The 14042-nt window shown below is 68.5% G+C and overlaps 1 protein-coding gene across 1 annotated transcript; it reads right to left on the bottom strand.

Annotated features, from left to right (window-relative positions):
- Positions 1 to 1658: 1658 nt before the first annotated feature.
- Positions 1659 to 8680, bottom strand: TARBP2 (TARBP2 subunit of RISC loading complex). The gene is made up of 9 exons (XM_086478645.1): positions 8628 to 8680; positions 7160 to 7341; positions 6152 to 6227; positions 5363 to 5482; positions 5158 to 5230; positions 3845 to 3962; positions 3618 to 3745; positions 1995 to 2184; positions 1659 to 1816 (listed from the first exon to the last, which is right to left on the bottom strand). Exons 1-9 carry the CDS (start codon positions 8678 to 8680, stop codon positions 1659 to 1661), a joined length of 1098 nt encoding a protein of 365 aa, XP_086334771.1.
- Positions 8681 to 14042: the final 5362 nt, after the last annotated feature.

Genomic DNA, 14042 nt, shown 5'->3' on the forward strand with positions numbered 1-14042 from the left:
GGTGCGGCTGGCGGCGGCGCTGCTGCTCCTGCTGCTGGCGGGGACCCTGCGCGCCGCCCGCTGCTGCCCCGCGGCCCTCGACCCCGGTACCGACCCCGGCACCGACCCCGGTACCGACCTTGACCCGGTCCCGGTGAGCCCCGGCCCGCGCCGCGCCGTCGGGGCTGGGGAGGTGGGGAGTGGGATGCGCTCAGGGCAGGGGTACGGGCCTTTTGGGGTTGGGAGGGGGGCGGTTGTGGGCGCCCCCCCGAGCTCGGGGCTGCCGTGACATCCCTTCCCCACCCCCACCCCACCCCCCCCCCCCCACCCCCCCCCCCCCTCCACAGGTCGCCGCCGGCCCCCCGGGGTCGCCCCCCGCCGCCGCCGCCGCCCTGGGCGCGCTGCTCCGCTCCCTGCAGCGCCCCGGCCGCAGCCCGCGCTCCCCCCTCCAGCCGCAGAGGTGAGCGGGACCGGGGGTCCCGGGGGGCGGGGGGGATGTGTCTGGGGGCGCTGCGGGGCTGGGGGGGGACCCGGGTGTTTGGGGACGCCGGCAGAGGGGGGGACCCAGAGGGTGGGGAAGGACCCGGGTGGTTTGGGGGCACAGAGGGTGGCCTGGCCAGTGCTGGGATGGGCGGGGGGTCCCCGTTAGTGTCCGTCTGTCCATGACTGTCCTATGTACGTCTGTCCGTGTCCCTCAGTCCTGTCTGTGTCCCTCAGCCCTGTCTGTCCATCTGTACGTCTGTCCGTCCCGCTGTCCCCTTCCGTCCATCCACAGCACCGAGTCTGTCCCCGTCTGTCCCTCCCTGTCCATTTGTCCATCCTCTTCCACCCTTCTGTCCCCGTCTCTGCCCGTCCATCCAGTCCTGTGCGTCCTTGTCCATCCATCCCTGTCCGTCTGTCCCTGCCCCGGTCCGTCTGTCCCCATCAGCGGGTGTCAGCAGTGACGTGTCCCCACGGCAGGTTCGGGCGGGGGCTGCGGGGGGGGTCCCAGGCCCGGCTCAGCCCCCGCAGCTGGGACCCTCCAGCCGCCCCGTTCTGGACCATGGCGACGCCGCAGCGCTTCGGCCGCCGCCGCTGAGCGTCCGTCCGTCCGTCCCGGGAGCCATCCGTGAGTCCGTCTGTCCCGGGAGTTCATCTGTGAGTCTGTCCGTCCGTCCACGGGTCCACCCAATAAACTGGTGCCACTCACCCCCAACGCTCACTGTAGTTTTGCCCCTTGGGGACAGGAGGGGACCTGCCCCCTTTCTGCCCCTCAACACCCCCCCCAGCGCCCCCCAACCCCCCCCCCAAAAAGACACCAACGCGGGGAGTTTACAAAACCCCCCAGCTTTATTCCCGGGGGCTGGTTGGTGCCTGGGGACCCTCCTTGCCCCTCACGGGGGGGGCCAGGACAGAGGGTGCCCCCGGGCCCTGAGGTCTGTCCGGGCTCCATCTGGGGGGGGGGGCCGCGTGTCCGTCCGTCCGTCAGCAGGTCCGGGTGCCCCCAGGGTGTGTCAGCGGGGCTGGGTGTCCGCCTGGGTGGCCGTGGGTGGCTCCGGGTGCCCACCAGTGGGTCCAGGCACCTGTCCAGAGGTCCGTGGGTTGGTCGGTGAGTCCCGGGGTCCGTCTGCGTAGGTCCGGTCGGGAGTGTCTGTGGGTCCGTCCGGGTGTCGGTGGGTGGGGTGGGGTGGGGGGGGCGCTCACTTGCCCCCCGCCATGATGCGGAGGTACTGGAGGGCGTTGCGGGCGGCCTGGGAGCGGGCGCCGTCGCGGGAGGGGGCCGCGCCGTGGCACACCGTGGCCGGCTGCGTCGACAGCTCCACCAGGCACTGGTGCAGCCCGCTGAGGCTCAGCGCATCTGGACGGGGGGGGGGGGGACACACACGAGGGGGACAGGCCATTGTCACCTCCGACCCACCCCCACCCCCCCCCCCCCCCCCAAAACCACCCCACAGCACCCCCTGAGCCCAGGTTGGGGCACCCATGGGGCTGGAGGGGTGCCCGGGGTGGGGGGCAGCAGGGGGGGGGGTGCTCACCGATGTCGAGGTAGCTGATGGCGAAGCTCTGCTCCTCGGAGAGCTCCTGCAGGAGGGCGCAGGCGCCCGCGCCCAGGGGTGCCAGCGGGTGGCTCCGCAGCTGCACGATCTTCTCGCCCGCCGAGTTGCGCAGCGAGTCCCAGGTGCAGCCGGGGGCTCGGCCCCGCAGCCCCTCCAGCCTGGGGCCAGCCTGCGGGGACAGGGCGCTCGGGGACCGTCCCGATCCCCCCCCCCCCCCAGGGGGGCGTAGGGACCGTCTTGACCCACCCCCCCGAGGGGATGTGGGGGCTGCGGGACCACCCAGAGTCTCATGTAGGGACACCCAAGGGACACGGGGACTCAGACCCCCCCACATGGGGACGTGGGGGCTCAAGAACTGCGAGGGCCCTGAAATGGGGACCCCCATGGGGGCTCGGGGACCACCAGGACCCCCCACGCAGGGACACCCTTGAGGTACAGGGGCTCAGGAACCTTGGGGACCCTCCATGGGGACACCCAAGGGACACAGGGGCTCAGGGACTCTGCAGACCCCCCACATGGGGACATGGGGGCTCAAGAACTGCGAGGGCCCTGAAATGGGGACCCCCATGGGGGCTCAGGGACCACCAGGACCCCCCACGCAGGGACACCCTTGAGGTACAGGGGCTCAGGAACCTTGGGGACCCTAAGTGGGGACCCCCAAGGGACACAGGGGCTCAGGGACTCTGCAGACCCCCCACATGGGGACATGGGGGCTCAAGAACTGCGAGGGCCCTGAAATGGGGACCCCCATGGGGGCTCGGGGACCACCAGGACCCCCCACGCAGGGACACCCTTGAGGTACAGGGGCTCAGGAACCTTGGGGACCCTCCATGGGGACACCCAAGGGACACAGGGGCTCAGGGACTCTGCAGACCCCCCACATGGGGACATGGGGGCTCAAGAACTGCGAGGGCCCTGAAACGGGGACCCCCATGGGGGCTCGGGGACCACCAGGACCCCCCCACGCAGGGACACCCTTGAGGTACAGGGGCTCAGGAACCTTGGGGACCCTCCATGGGGACACCCAAGGGACACAGGGGCTCAGGGACTCTGCAGACCCCCCACATGGGGACATGGGGGCTCAAGAACTGCGAGGGCCCTGAAACGGGGACCCCCATGGGGGCTCAGGGACCACCAGGACCCCCCCACGCAGGGACACCCTTGAGGTACAGGGGCTCAGGAACCTTGGGGACCCTAAGTGGGGACACCCTGAGGACACAGGGGCTTTAGACACCACCAGGATCCCCACACATGGGGACCCCCTTGGGGTCTTTGGGGCCATTATCAGGAACGTGGGGGCTGTTGGCACCCCCCCCACAGGGTACCCCAGGGGACTGCAGGGACCCCCGCTTCAGGGACCACACCCACCCACCCAGGCACCCTAAATCCAGAGGGCCCCCCCCCCAGGGATGACCTGGGGGTCCCTTGTGTGTCCCCCTGCCCTACTTCCCCCCCAAACTTTAATCGCTGGCGGGGGGGGCCACAAGCCCTGAAATAGGGGGTACGGAGGTGCTGGTGTCCCCGAGGGTGCCTGCGTGTGTGTCCCCCCCCCGCGCCGGGGGTGATTTTGGGGTGCCCGTGTCCCCCCTCGCCGGCCGGTACCATGGAGAACTGGTCCTCCTCCACCTCGGCCTCGCTGCCCTCCCGCGGCTCCATGGGGACGTTGTGGATCCGCACCAGCATCTTGGCGGCCGCGTTGCGCTTCGCCAGCTTCTTGGAGGTGCCGCTGCCTGCGGGGAGGGGACAAGGGACCCCGAGGTGAGCCTGGGACCCCGTCACGTCCCCGTGGGTGGGTGTGTCCCCCTCCCAGGGGTACCCCAGCCCCGTACCGATCTCCACGAAGCGCTCCACGCGGCAGGTCATGGTGAACTCCTTGCGATGCGCCGGCCCCGACTCCTGCGTCACCGTGTACTCGGGGAGGCGCCAGCCCTTCTGCACCACCAGCTCCTTGGGGGACACACACACAAATGGGGGGGTCCCAGGAGGGCAGGGCCACGGATTCGCCCCCCCCCACCCTGAAACGGGGAGAGCTGCCCCCCCAGAAAGGAGCTGTCAGCTCCCCAATGGGCAGGGCCAGCGCCAAAATGGGTCTGCTGCCCCCAAAATAGGGATAACCGTCCCCAAACCAGGGATTTCTGTCCCCAACACAGGGAGAACCATCCCTGAAATGGGGATAACCATCCCTGAAATGAGTAACTGTCCCCGAAACAGGGATAACCGTCCCCGGAACAGGGATAACCGTCCCCAAAACAGGGATAACCATCCCCAAAACAGGGATAACCATCCCCAAAATGGGGATAACTGTCCTTAAAATGGGGATAACCATCCCTGAAATGAGTAACTGTCCCCGAAACAGGGATAACCATCCCCAGAACAGGGATAACTGTCCCCAAAACAGGGATAACCATCCCCAAAATGGGGATAACTGTCCTTAAAATGGGGATAACCATCCCTGAAATGGGGATAACCATCCCTGAAATGAGTAACTGTCCCCGAAACAGGGATAACCGTCCCCGGAACAGGGATAACCGTCCCCAAAACAGGGATAACCATCCCCAAAACAGGGATAACCATCCCCAAAATGGGGATAACTGTCCTTAAAATGGGGATAACCATCCCTGAAATGGGGATAACCATCCCTGAAATGGGGATAACCATCCCTGAAATGAATAACTGTCCCAAAAACGGTGATAACTGTCCCCAGAACAGGATAACTGTCCCCAAAACAGGGATATCTGTCCCCAAAACAGGGATATCTGTCCCCAAAACAGGGATATCTGTCCCCAAAACAGGGATATCCATCCCCAAAACAGGGATAACTCTCCCCAAAACAGGGATAACCGTCCCCAAAATGGTGATAACTGTCCCCAAAACAGGGATAACCATCCCTGAAATGAATAACCGTCCCCAGAACAGGGATATCTGTCCCAAAAATGAGGATAACTGTCCCCAAAAGGGGCAAGAGCCCTCCCCCCCCCCGCCCGAGCTGGGGAGAGGCAGCCCCCAAAGGTCACCGCCACCCCCAAAATGGGTAAGATCACCCCCAAAAAGGGACATGCACCCCCCCTGCCCCCAAAATGGGGACAGCCAGCGAGCGGGGGCACAGGGGGGGAGGACACACATGTCCCCTCTTGTCACCCACCTGCAGAGCCCCCACGGGGTTACACTCCGACTGGGGGGGGGACACGGGGGTCTTCATCTCCAGGGGGGTGCCCCTGTGGGGGGGGCAGATGGGCACGGTGTGAGGGGGGGGGCAGTCCAATGTTGGGGAGGGAAGGAGGTGTGACAGGGTGCTGGGAGGGGGGGGGGGGGGGGGAGGGGACGGTGCCCCACCCCACCCCGTTTACCTGGGTGAGGGTGGGGGCACGGCGGGTGCTGGGGGGGCGGCGGCGGCGGGGCTGAGCTCAGCCGGGGGCTCTGGGGGAAAGGAGAGCTTGGGGATAAAAGGGGAGACGTTAAGGCCCGAGCTGCCCCCCCCACCCCCCCCCCCCAAACCTCCCCCCCCTCCCCCGGGTGCCCCAAATCCTGCCAGGCACCCCCAAATTCCCTGGTATTCCCACACCCCCCCCCCAGATCTCTTGGCTCCCCTAAAACACCTCAACCCCTTCCCTCTGCGCACCCCTAGACCCACCCTGAGCACCCCAGAACTGCTGGGGTACCCTCCCCCCCCTCCCCCCCCCTCCCCAGCCACCCCCAAACCCCCCCCAAATCCCTTGGGACCCCCCCCCCCTCCCCAATCACCCTGGGTACCCCCAAACTCCCCTGGATACTCTCAACCCCCGCCCACCCCCCCTCCAAACCCACTGGGCTTGGGTGCCCAGCACCCCTGGGGTAACCCGAACCCCCTGGGTACCCCCAGACCACCTAGGCACCCCCCCCACGCAGTACCCCAGAGCACCCCAAACTCCCCCCAGCACCTCCTGGACACACTCACCCCCCTCCCCTGTGCACCCAGCGCACAGCCCCCCGCCCCAGACCCCTCCAAGCTCGCTCCGACCCCCTCCTGCACCGTACCCTGACCCCCCACCCTGACCCCTCAGCACCCTGGGGACCCCTCCTCACCCTGGGGACCCCTCCTCACCCTGGGGACCCCGCCCCCCCCTCACCTGGGCTCCTCGGGGGTGGTGGGCTCCAACATGTCCCCCCCTTTGAGCAGCTTCAGGGCCACCTCCGCCGCTTTGTGCTTCGCCGCCTTCTTGCTGGGCCCCTGCCCTGGGGGAGACACCGGCTGAGCGGGACATTTTGGGGGGGGGGGACAGGGTGGGGGGCACACCTGGGGCCCCCCCAGACCCCAGGCTGTGGTTAGGGCTCCCCCCCAGCCCAGGGGTCAGGGGTCCTGGGGGGGGTCCCTCTGCCATAAGCCCGGCAAGAGGGTGCTGGGGGGGGAGCCCTGGGTGTCCCAGGCATCGGGGTCCTGGGTGATCCCCCCACCGGGACCCACTTTTTGGGGTGCCAGGGGATCCCCAGGCATCCGGGTCCCAAGCGATCCCCCAGCAAGATGCACTTTTTGGGGGTCCCAAGGGATCCCTGAGTGTCCCAGGCATCGGGATCCCAAGTGATCCCCCACCAGGACCTACTTTTTGGGGTCTGAAGGGATCCCCTGGGTGTCCCAAGCATCGGGATCCCAGGTGATCCCCCACAGGACCCTGCTTTTTAGGGAACCCAGGGGATCCCTCCTCCACAACCCACTTTGTGGGGTCCCAAGGGACCCCCTGAGTGTCCCAGGCATCGGGATCCCAAACGATCCCCCACCAGGACCCACTTTGTGGGGTCCCAAGCGATCCCTGAGTGCCCCAGGCACCCGGATCCCAAGTGATTCCCCCCACCAGGACCCACTTTGTGGGGTCCCAAGGGACCCCCTGAGTGTCCCAGGCATCGCGATCCCAAACGATCCCCCACCAGGACCCACTTTTTTCAGGATCCTCGCAGATTCCTCCCCCCCACACCCCACTTCTAGGGACACCCCCCCCCCCCCCGCTCATCCCCACCACCCGGGGACAATCCCGTGCCCTCACTGTCCCCCTCCCCACAGCCAGACCCACCCCAGGTCACCCTCTCCAGGCCGTGTGTGTGTGTGTGTGTCCGTGTCCCCACCGGGGACAGCCTGGAAGCAGCAGGGGGGGGGGGGGGGGTTGGGGACCCACCGGTGCAGCTGATGTCCCCGACGGTGACACGGAAGGTGAAGTTGGGCTGGTGGGCTTGTCCCTCGGCCTTCAGGAGGTCGTAGCCGGGGGTCTTGCCTATGCGAGTGCCATATTCCTGCAGGAGGCTGATGGGCGTCTTCCCGGGGTTGGCCGCCAGCATCTGCTCCAGGCTGGGGACAGGGCTGTCCCCAGCCCCAGCGGGGGTCAGAGGGGACCGGCAGGGGACAGGGCTGGCCCCAGCCCCAGCGGGGTCAGAGGGGACCGGCAGGGGACAGAGATTTGGGGGGTTGTGGGGCGGTGGGAGAGGCTGGCACGGCCGCGTGGCGTGGGGATGTGGGGACAGGGGCGGCATCGCCAGGCAGCACGAGGACAGGGGTGGCGCTGCCACGTAGCATGGGGACACAGGGACAGGGTGGCACTGCCACACAGCATGGGACACGGAGACAGGGGTGGCACTGCCATGTAGCAAGGGGACACGGGGACAAGGTGGCACGGTCATGTAGCATGGGGACAGGGGGACAGGGATGGCACTGCCACGTAGCATGGGGACACAGGGACAGCGTGGCACCGCCACACAGCATGGGGACAGGGGTGGCACTGCCATGTAGGAAGGAGGACATAGGGACAGGGGTGGCACTGCCACGTAGCATGGGGACATGGGGATGGGGTGGCACTGCCACACAGCATGGGGACAGGGGTGGCACTGCCATGCAGCACGGGGACATGGGGACACGGGTGGCACTGCCACAGAGCATTAGGACACAGGGACAGGGTGGCACTGCCATGCAGCGTGGGGATGGGGGGACAGGGGTGGCATCACTACACGGAGTGGGGACACGGGGACAGGGGTGGCATTGACGTGTAGGGTGGAGACATGGGGGACAGGGGTGGCGTCACCACTTGGCGCGGGGACAGGGCTGGCACCAACAAGCAGTGCGGGGACATGAGGACAGGGACGAAGCCACCCCACAGCGTGGGGACATGGGTGGGGACAAGGGATGGAGCCACCACACAGCGTGGGGACATGGGGACGGGGGTGGGGACAAGGGATGAAGCCACCACACAGCGTGGGGACAGGGGTGGGGACAAGGGATGGAACCACTCCACAGCGTGGGGACAGGGGGACGGGGGTGGGGACAAGGGCTGGAGCCACTCACAGCGTGGGGACATGGGGACAGGGGTGGGGACAAGAGATGGAGCCACCACACCGCGTGGGGACACGGCTGCTACTGCCACGTGCCACGGGGATAGGGGTGGGTGGGGACAAGGGCTGGGGACACAGCGACAGGCCTGTGTGTGTGTCCCGGGGACCGAGGAACACCCCCGGGGGGGAAGGGGGGCGGTGAGGCCTGGTGTAGGCCTCAACCTCCCCCTCTCCGGGATAACGCCGGTTGAAAGGGGGGGGGGGGGGGAGGGGGTTTATCCCGGTTTGGGGCGGGGGAGTTATCCCGGGTTGGGGAGCCGGTACCTGGGGAAGCCGCCGCTCCGCCTGGCCCCGCCGCCCGCCCCCTCCTCGCTCATCCCCGCCGCCGCTTTCCGTGCCGCCGCCCGCGCCGCCAGGGGGCGCCGCTGAGGCGCCGCCGCGCCGCGGGGCACGATGGGAACGCGGGGCGCCGCGGGGGGGTTGTGGGAAGCGTAGTCCGTCGAGGGGGCGGAGCGGCAGCGAGCTGCCGCTCCGCCCCCTCGACGGACTACGCTTCCCACAACCCCCCCGCGCGGAGGAATGCCGGGAAGGTGGAGGGCGCGGGAGGCGGGGCCTTGTGGCTGCGGAGGGGCGGGGTTAGGGGGGGGGTTCTGCCTCAGTTTCCCTCGGGGGGGGTGGGCGGTAAAGATGGAAGGGGGTCAGTGGTGGGGACAGGGACAGGCAGAGGGTGGGACAGGGATGGAGAGAGTCATGAGTGGGGACAACGGGGACAGGTGGGGTGGGACAGGGACAGACGGACAGGATGGGACAGGGATGGAGAGGGTCAATGGGTGGGGACAATGGGGACAGGCAGAGTGGGACAGGGACAGACGGACAGGATGGGACAGGGGTCGATGGATGGGGATAATGGGGACAGGCAGAGTGGGACAGGGACAGACGGACAGGATGGGACAGGGGTCGATGGATGGGGATAATGGGGACAGGCAGGGTGGGACAGGGACAGACAGACAGGATGGGACAGGGATGGACAGGGGTCAATGGATGGGGACAGGCAGGGTGGGACAGGGACAGACAGACAAGATGGGACAAGGGTCAATGGATGGGGACAATGGGGACAGGGACAGACAGACAGACAGGATGGGACAGGGATGGACAGGGACCAAGAGGGGTGGGGACAACGGGGACAGGGACAGACAGACAGGGTGGGACAGGGGTGGAGAGGGTCAATGGATGGGGACAAGGGGGACAAGCAGGGTGGGACAGGGACAGACAGACGGGATGGGACAGGGGTCGGTGGGTGGGGACAATCCCAGGCAGAGTGGGACAGGGATGGACAGGGATCAAGAGGGGTTGGACAATGGGACAACGGGGACAGAGGGAGTGGGACAGGGAGAGGTGGCGTGGGACAGGGACAGCTGGGGACAGACATGGTGTGATGGGACAGACGGACAGGGAGGGACAGGGAGCGATGGGGACAGACAGGCGGGGAGAGGGATGGATGGACGGACAGCGTTGGGGACAGGCCAGTGGTGACAATGGTCAGACTGGGACTGGCTGGGACAGTCAGGGTGTGGCAGGGACAGAGAGGGAGCTGTGGGGACAAATGGATGCCTGCACTGGAAGCAGGCTGGGAGCACTGGGAGCAGACTGGGAGCTGTGGGGACACCTGGACTGGGAGCACTGGAGGCAAATTGGGAGCACTGGGACAGGGACACCCATACTGGGAGCACTGGGAGCAGACTTGGAGCAGTGTGGGGACAGGGTGACGCCTGGACTGGGAGAACTGGAAGCAAACTGGGAGCACTGGGACAGGGGCACCCATACTGGGAGCACTGGGAGCAGACTTGGAGCAGTGTGGGGACTGGGTGACATCTGGACTAGGAGCACTGGGGACAGAGGGACACCTGTACTGGGAGCACTGTGGACAGACTGGGAGCACTGGGATTGCACTGGGGCCCCCGTGTGGTGTTGAGGCCCCGGGGGGGAACACCGGTGGGTGCCTGGGGGCATCGGGAAGGGGCCCGATCCTGGTCCTGGGGGGGGGGGGGGTGTCCCAGTGCTGGTGGGGGGTCTTGGTGCAGTTTGGGGTCCCGGTGCCAGTAGGAGAGTCCCAGTCCCGGTGCCAGTAGGGGGGGTCCCGGTGTTGGTGTGGGGGTTCCCAGTGCCAGCGGGCTCCTGGTGCTGGTGGTCCCGGTGCCGGTTGGGGGGGTCCCTTGTGCCGGTGCCACTAGGGGGGTCCTGGTGCCAGGGCCGGTAGGGGGTCCCGGTGCCAGTATAAGGGTCCCAGTGCTGGTGCCGGTAGCGGGTCCCGGTGCCGGTAGGGGGGCCCGGTGCTGGCATAGGGGTCCAGTGCCGGTATAAGGGTCCTGGTGCCAGTATAGGGGTCCTGGTGCTGGTGCCGGTATAGGGGTCGCAGTGCCGGTACCAGTAGGGGGTCCCGGTGCCTGTATAGGGGTCCTGGTGCCGGTATAGGGGTCCTGATCCCAGTACAGGGGTCGAGGTGCTGGTAGGGGGTCCCGGTGCCGGTATAGGGGTCCTGGTGCTGGTGTCGGTATAGGGGGCGCAGTGCCGGTGCCGGTAGGGGGTCCTGCTGCCTGTATAGGGCTCCCGGTGCTGGTACAGGGGTCCCGGTGCCGGTATAGGGGTCCCGATCCCAGTATAGGGGTCGAGGTGCTGGTAGGGGGTCCCGGTGCTGGTATAGGGCTCCCGGTGCTGGTAGGGGGTCCCGGTGCCGTTATAGGGGTCCCGGTGCTGGTGCCGGTAGGCGGTCCCGGTGCCGGTAGGGGGTCTCGGTGCCGGTACAGGGGTCCCGATGCCAGTATAGGGGTCGAGGTGCTGGTAGGGGGCCTCGGTGCCCGTATAGGGGTCCCGGTGCCTGTAGGGGGTCCCGGTGCCGGTCGGGGGTCTCGGTGCCGGTGCAGGGGTCGCGGTGCCGGTACAGGGGTCCCGATGCCAGTATAAGGGTCGCGGTGCCGGTGCCGGTCGGGGGTCCCGGTGCCGGTACAAGGCTCCCGGTGCCGGCGGGTTCCCGGTGCCGGCGGGGCCGGGGCGGGGCGGGCGGGGCGTGGCCGCGCCGAGCGCCGGGCGGGGCCGTTCCGCGCCGTTCGCCCTGACCGCGGCACCGGCCCCCGGTACCGGCCCCGCCCGCCCGCGCCCCGGCCCCGCCGGGCCCAACCCCCGGTCCCGGCATCACCCCCGCCATCACCGGCATCACCCCCGCCATCACCGGCACCACCGGCATCACCCCCACCGGCACCACCGGGCGCGGGGCCCGGACCCCCCCCCCCAGGTACCGGCAACGGGCACCGGGGCCGCGGGCAGCGGCGGGGAGGCCCCGGTGTATGTGTGTGGGGGGGCGGGGGGCACCGGGAGGCGGTTTGGGGGGGGGGGGGTAGGACCAGGGATGCGGCCGGGCTGGGGCGGGAGGGGGGGGGGGGCCGCACCCTCCCCTCCCCCCTTCCCGGGAGCCTGTGTCCCCCCGGGGGCTCGGTGGGGCCTGGGAGGAGGGGGGGGGGGCGGGACACGAGCGGCCTCTTGCACACGCGTGTGCACCCCGCCGCGTGCGCGAGGCGCTCTTGCACACGCGTGGGCAGTGCCGTGCACACGTGTGACCCCCACCCCCGCACCCCTCGATGTGCTTGCACACCCCCCCCCCCGCGCACGCGTGTGCCCCCTTGCACACGCGTGTGCAACGCCTGCGGGTGCGTGCAATCGTGCCGACACCCCTGCGTGGCTTCCCCGCCCCCCCCCCCCCCCGTATGTGTGCCCCAGGTACGCTTGTGCATCGCCTTGCACGCGCGTGTGCACCCCCCCTGCACACGCGAGTGCCCACCCCTTGCACCCGCGTGTACACCCCTGGGCACCCTTTGCACGCGCGTGGGCACCCCTACACGCGTGGACACCCCCTCAGGCGCGCGTGCAGCGCCCCTTGCACACGCGTGTGCGCCCCTGCGGGGCTGTGCAGCCCGCGCGGGCCTCTGCACCCGCTTGCACACGTGCGTGACACCCCCCCCCCCCCGCACAGGCCTGTGCCCCCCGCAGCCCATCCTACTCTCCACTCCCCCCTCCCCCGCCCCTCCCCATGTCGCGACAGGGCGCCATGTCCCGACATGCCATGGCGGCGGGGGGGGGGGGCGCGAGGGCGCTCTTCCCCCTCCCCCGCTCCCCTCCTCCAGCTCCCGCTCTGTCGCGACACAAGGCCGGCGCTGTCGCATGTCGTGACAGACACCACCCCCACCCCCCGCCCCCTCGGGTCGCTGCTTCCCCGCTTCTGCCTCAGTTTCCCCGTGCGGAGCCTCCTGGAGGGGGGGAGTGTGTGTGGGGGGGCGCTTAGAGGCTCCATCCCTTACCGGGATGACGTCACCGCGTGACGTGATGTCACCACGGGGGGGACACGACACCTGGAGGGGGCGGGTCGTCCGTGTCGCGCCCCCGCCCCCCCCCCCCCCCCCCCTCGGCCCCAGCCGCCTGGGTCCCTCGGGGTGACGCTAAGCCCCGCCCACGCCCCCCCCCCCCCCCCCCCGCGGTGAGTCACCCCCCCCACCTAATTTTAGTGATGACCTCATCCGCCGGCTCCGCTGTTGCCATGGTAACTCCCCCCCCCCCCCCCCATTTGCAGGGGAGCCGGATCGGGCCCGATCCCCCCCCAACCATCCCCTGGGACCCCCCAGCCCCTGCGGGCCCCCCCGCCAGCCCTGCCTCAGTTTCCCCTGGCACGTTTGCACGCCCCCTTGCACGCTTGTGCCCGCTCCTGCATGCTTGTGCCCACCCTTATATGCTCGTACGCCCCCTTGCACGTTTGTACATCCTCTTGCACACTCGTGTGCCCCTTCCAGCCCCGCCCCCCCCGGCCTAGTGGGATGCACACAGGGAGGGTGAGGAGGGGTGTGCGTGTGCAAGGGGGTGCACGCACGTGAACTGGGGGTGCATACAAAGGAGAGGGGGTTCACGCACGTGTGCAAGGGGCTGCGCATGCCTGCAAGGGGGTCCACAGGCTGCACATGGGGGTGCACGTGTGTGTAAGAGGGCGCACGCGTGTGTACGGGTGCACCCGCGTGCAAGGGGGTGCACACGCACTTATGGGGCAGCACACACGAGTGCAAGGGGGTGCACATGCATATAAAGGGGTGTCTGTGCACGGAAGGGGGGGCGCACACGTGGACCTGCACCCATGGGTGCAAGGGGTGCAGGTGCACGCAAGGGGCTGCCTGTGGGTGCAAGGGGGTGCCTATGGGTCCACAGGGGTGTGCAAACACGCTCGTGAGGCTGCACACGTGGGTTAAAGGGGGTGCAGGTACATGCAAGGGGGTACCCTTGGGTGCAAGGGGATACCCTTGGGTGCGAGGGGGTGCCTGTGGGTGCAAGGGGGCGCCCATACACGTGTGGGACTGCACACATGGGTGCAAGGGGTGCAGGTGCATGCGAGGGGGTGCCCATGGGTGCAAGGGGGTGCCTGTGGGTGCACAGGGGTGCACACACACACGTGGGGCTGCACACACATGGGTGCAAAGGGGTGCAGGTGCATGCGAGGGGGTGCCCATGGGTGCAAGGGGATGCCTGTGGGTGCAAGGAGATACCTATGGGTGCAAGGGGGTGCACACACACACGTGGACCTGCACCCATGGGTGCAAGGGGTGCAGGTGCATGCGAGGGGCTACCCCTGGGTGCAAGGGGGTGCCCGTGGGTGCAAGGGGATGTGTGTGGGTGCAAGGGGATACCTACGAGTGCAAGGGGGTGCAC

The sequence above is a fragment of the Leptosomus discolor genome, chromosome 27, assembly GCF_034619465.1.
Source record: "Leptosomus discolor isolate bLepDis1 chromosome 27, bLepDis1.hap2, whole genome shotgun sequence".
Classification (NCBI taxonomy): Eukaryota; Metazoa; Chordata; class Aves; order Leptosomiformes; family Leptosomidae; genus Leptosomus; species Leptosomus discolor.

Excerpts from the sequence above, each read along its gene's own strand:
- TARBP2 (XM_086478645.1), bottom strand. The coding sequence starts at position 8,680 with ATGAGCGAGGAGGGGGCGGGCGGCGGGGCCAGGCGGAGCGGCGGCTTC. Across the intron at positions 5,231-5,362 it reads GTGCCCCCACCCTCACCCAG|GGGCACCCCCCTGGAGATGA; the intron begins GTAAACGGGGTG and ends CCCCCCCCACAG. Across the intron at positions 1,817-1,994 it reads CATCAGCTACCTCGACATCG|ATGCGCTGAGCCTCAGCGGG; the intron begins GTGAGCACCCCC and ends CCCCCCGTCCAG.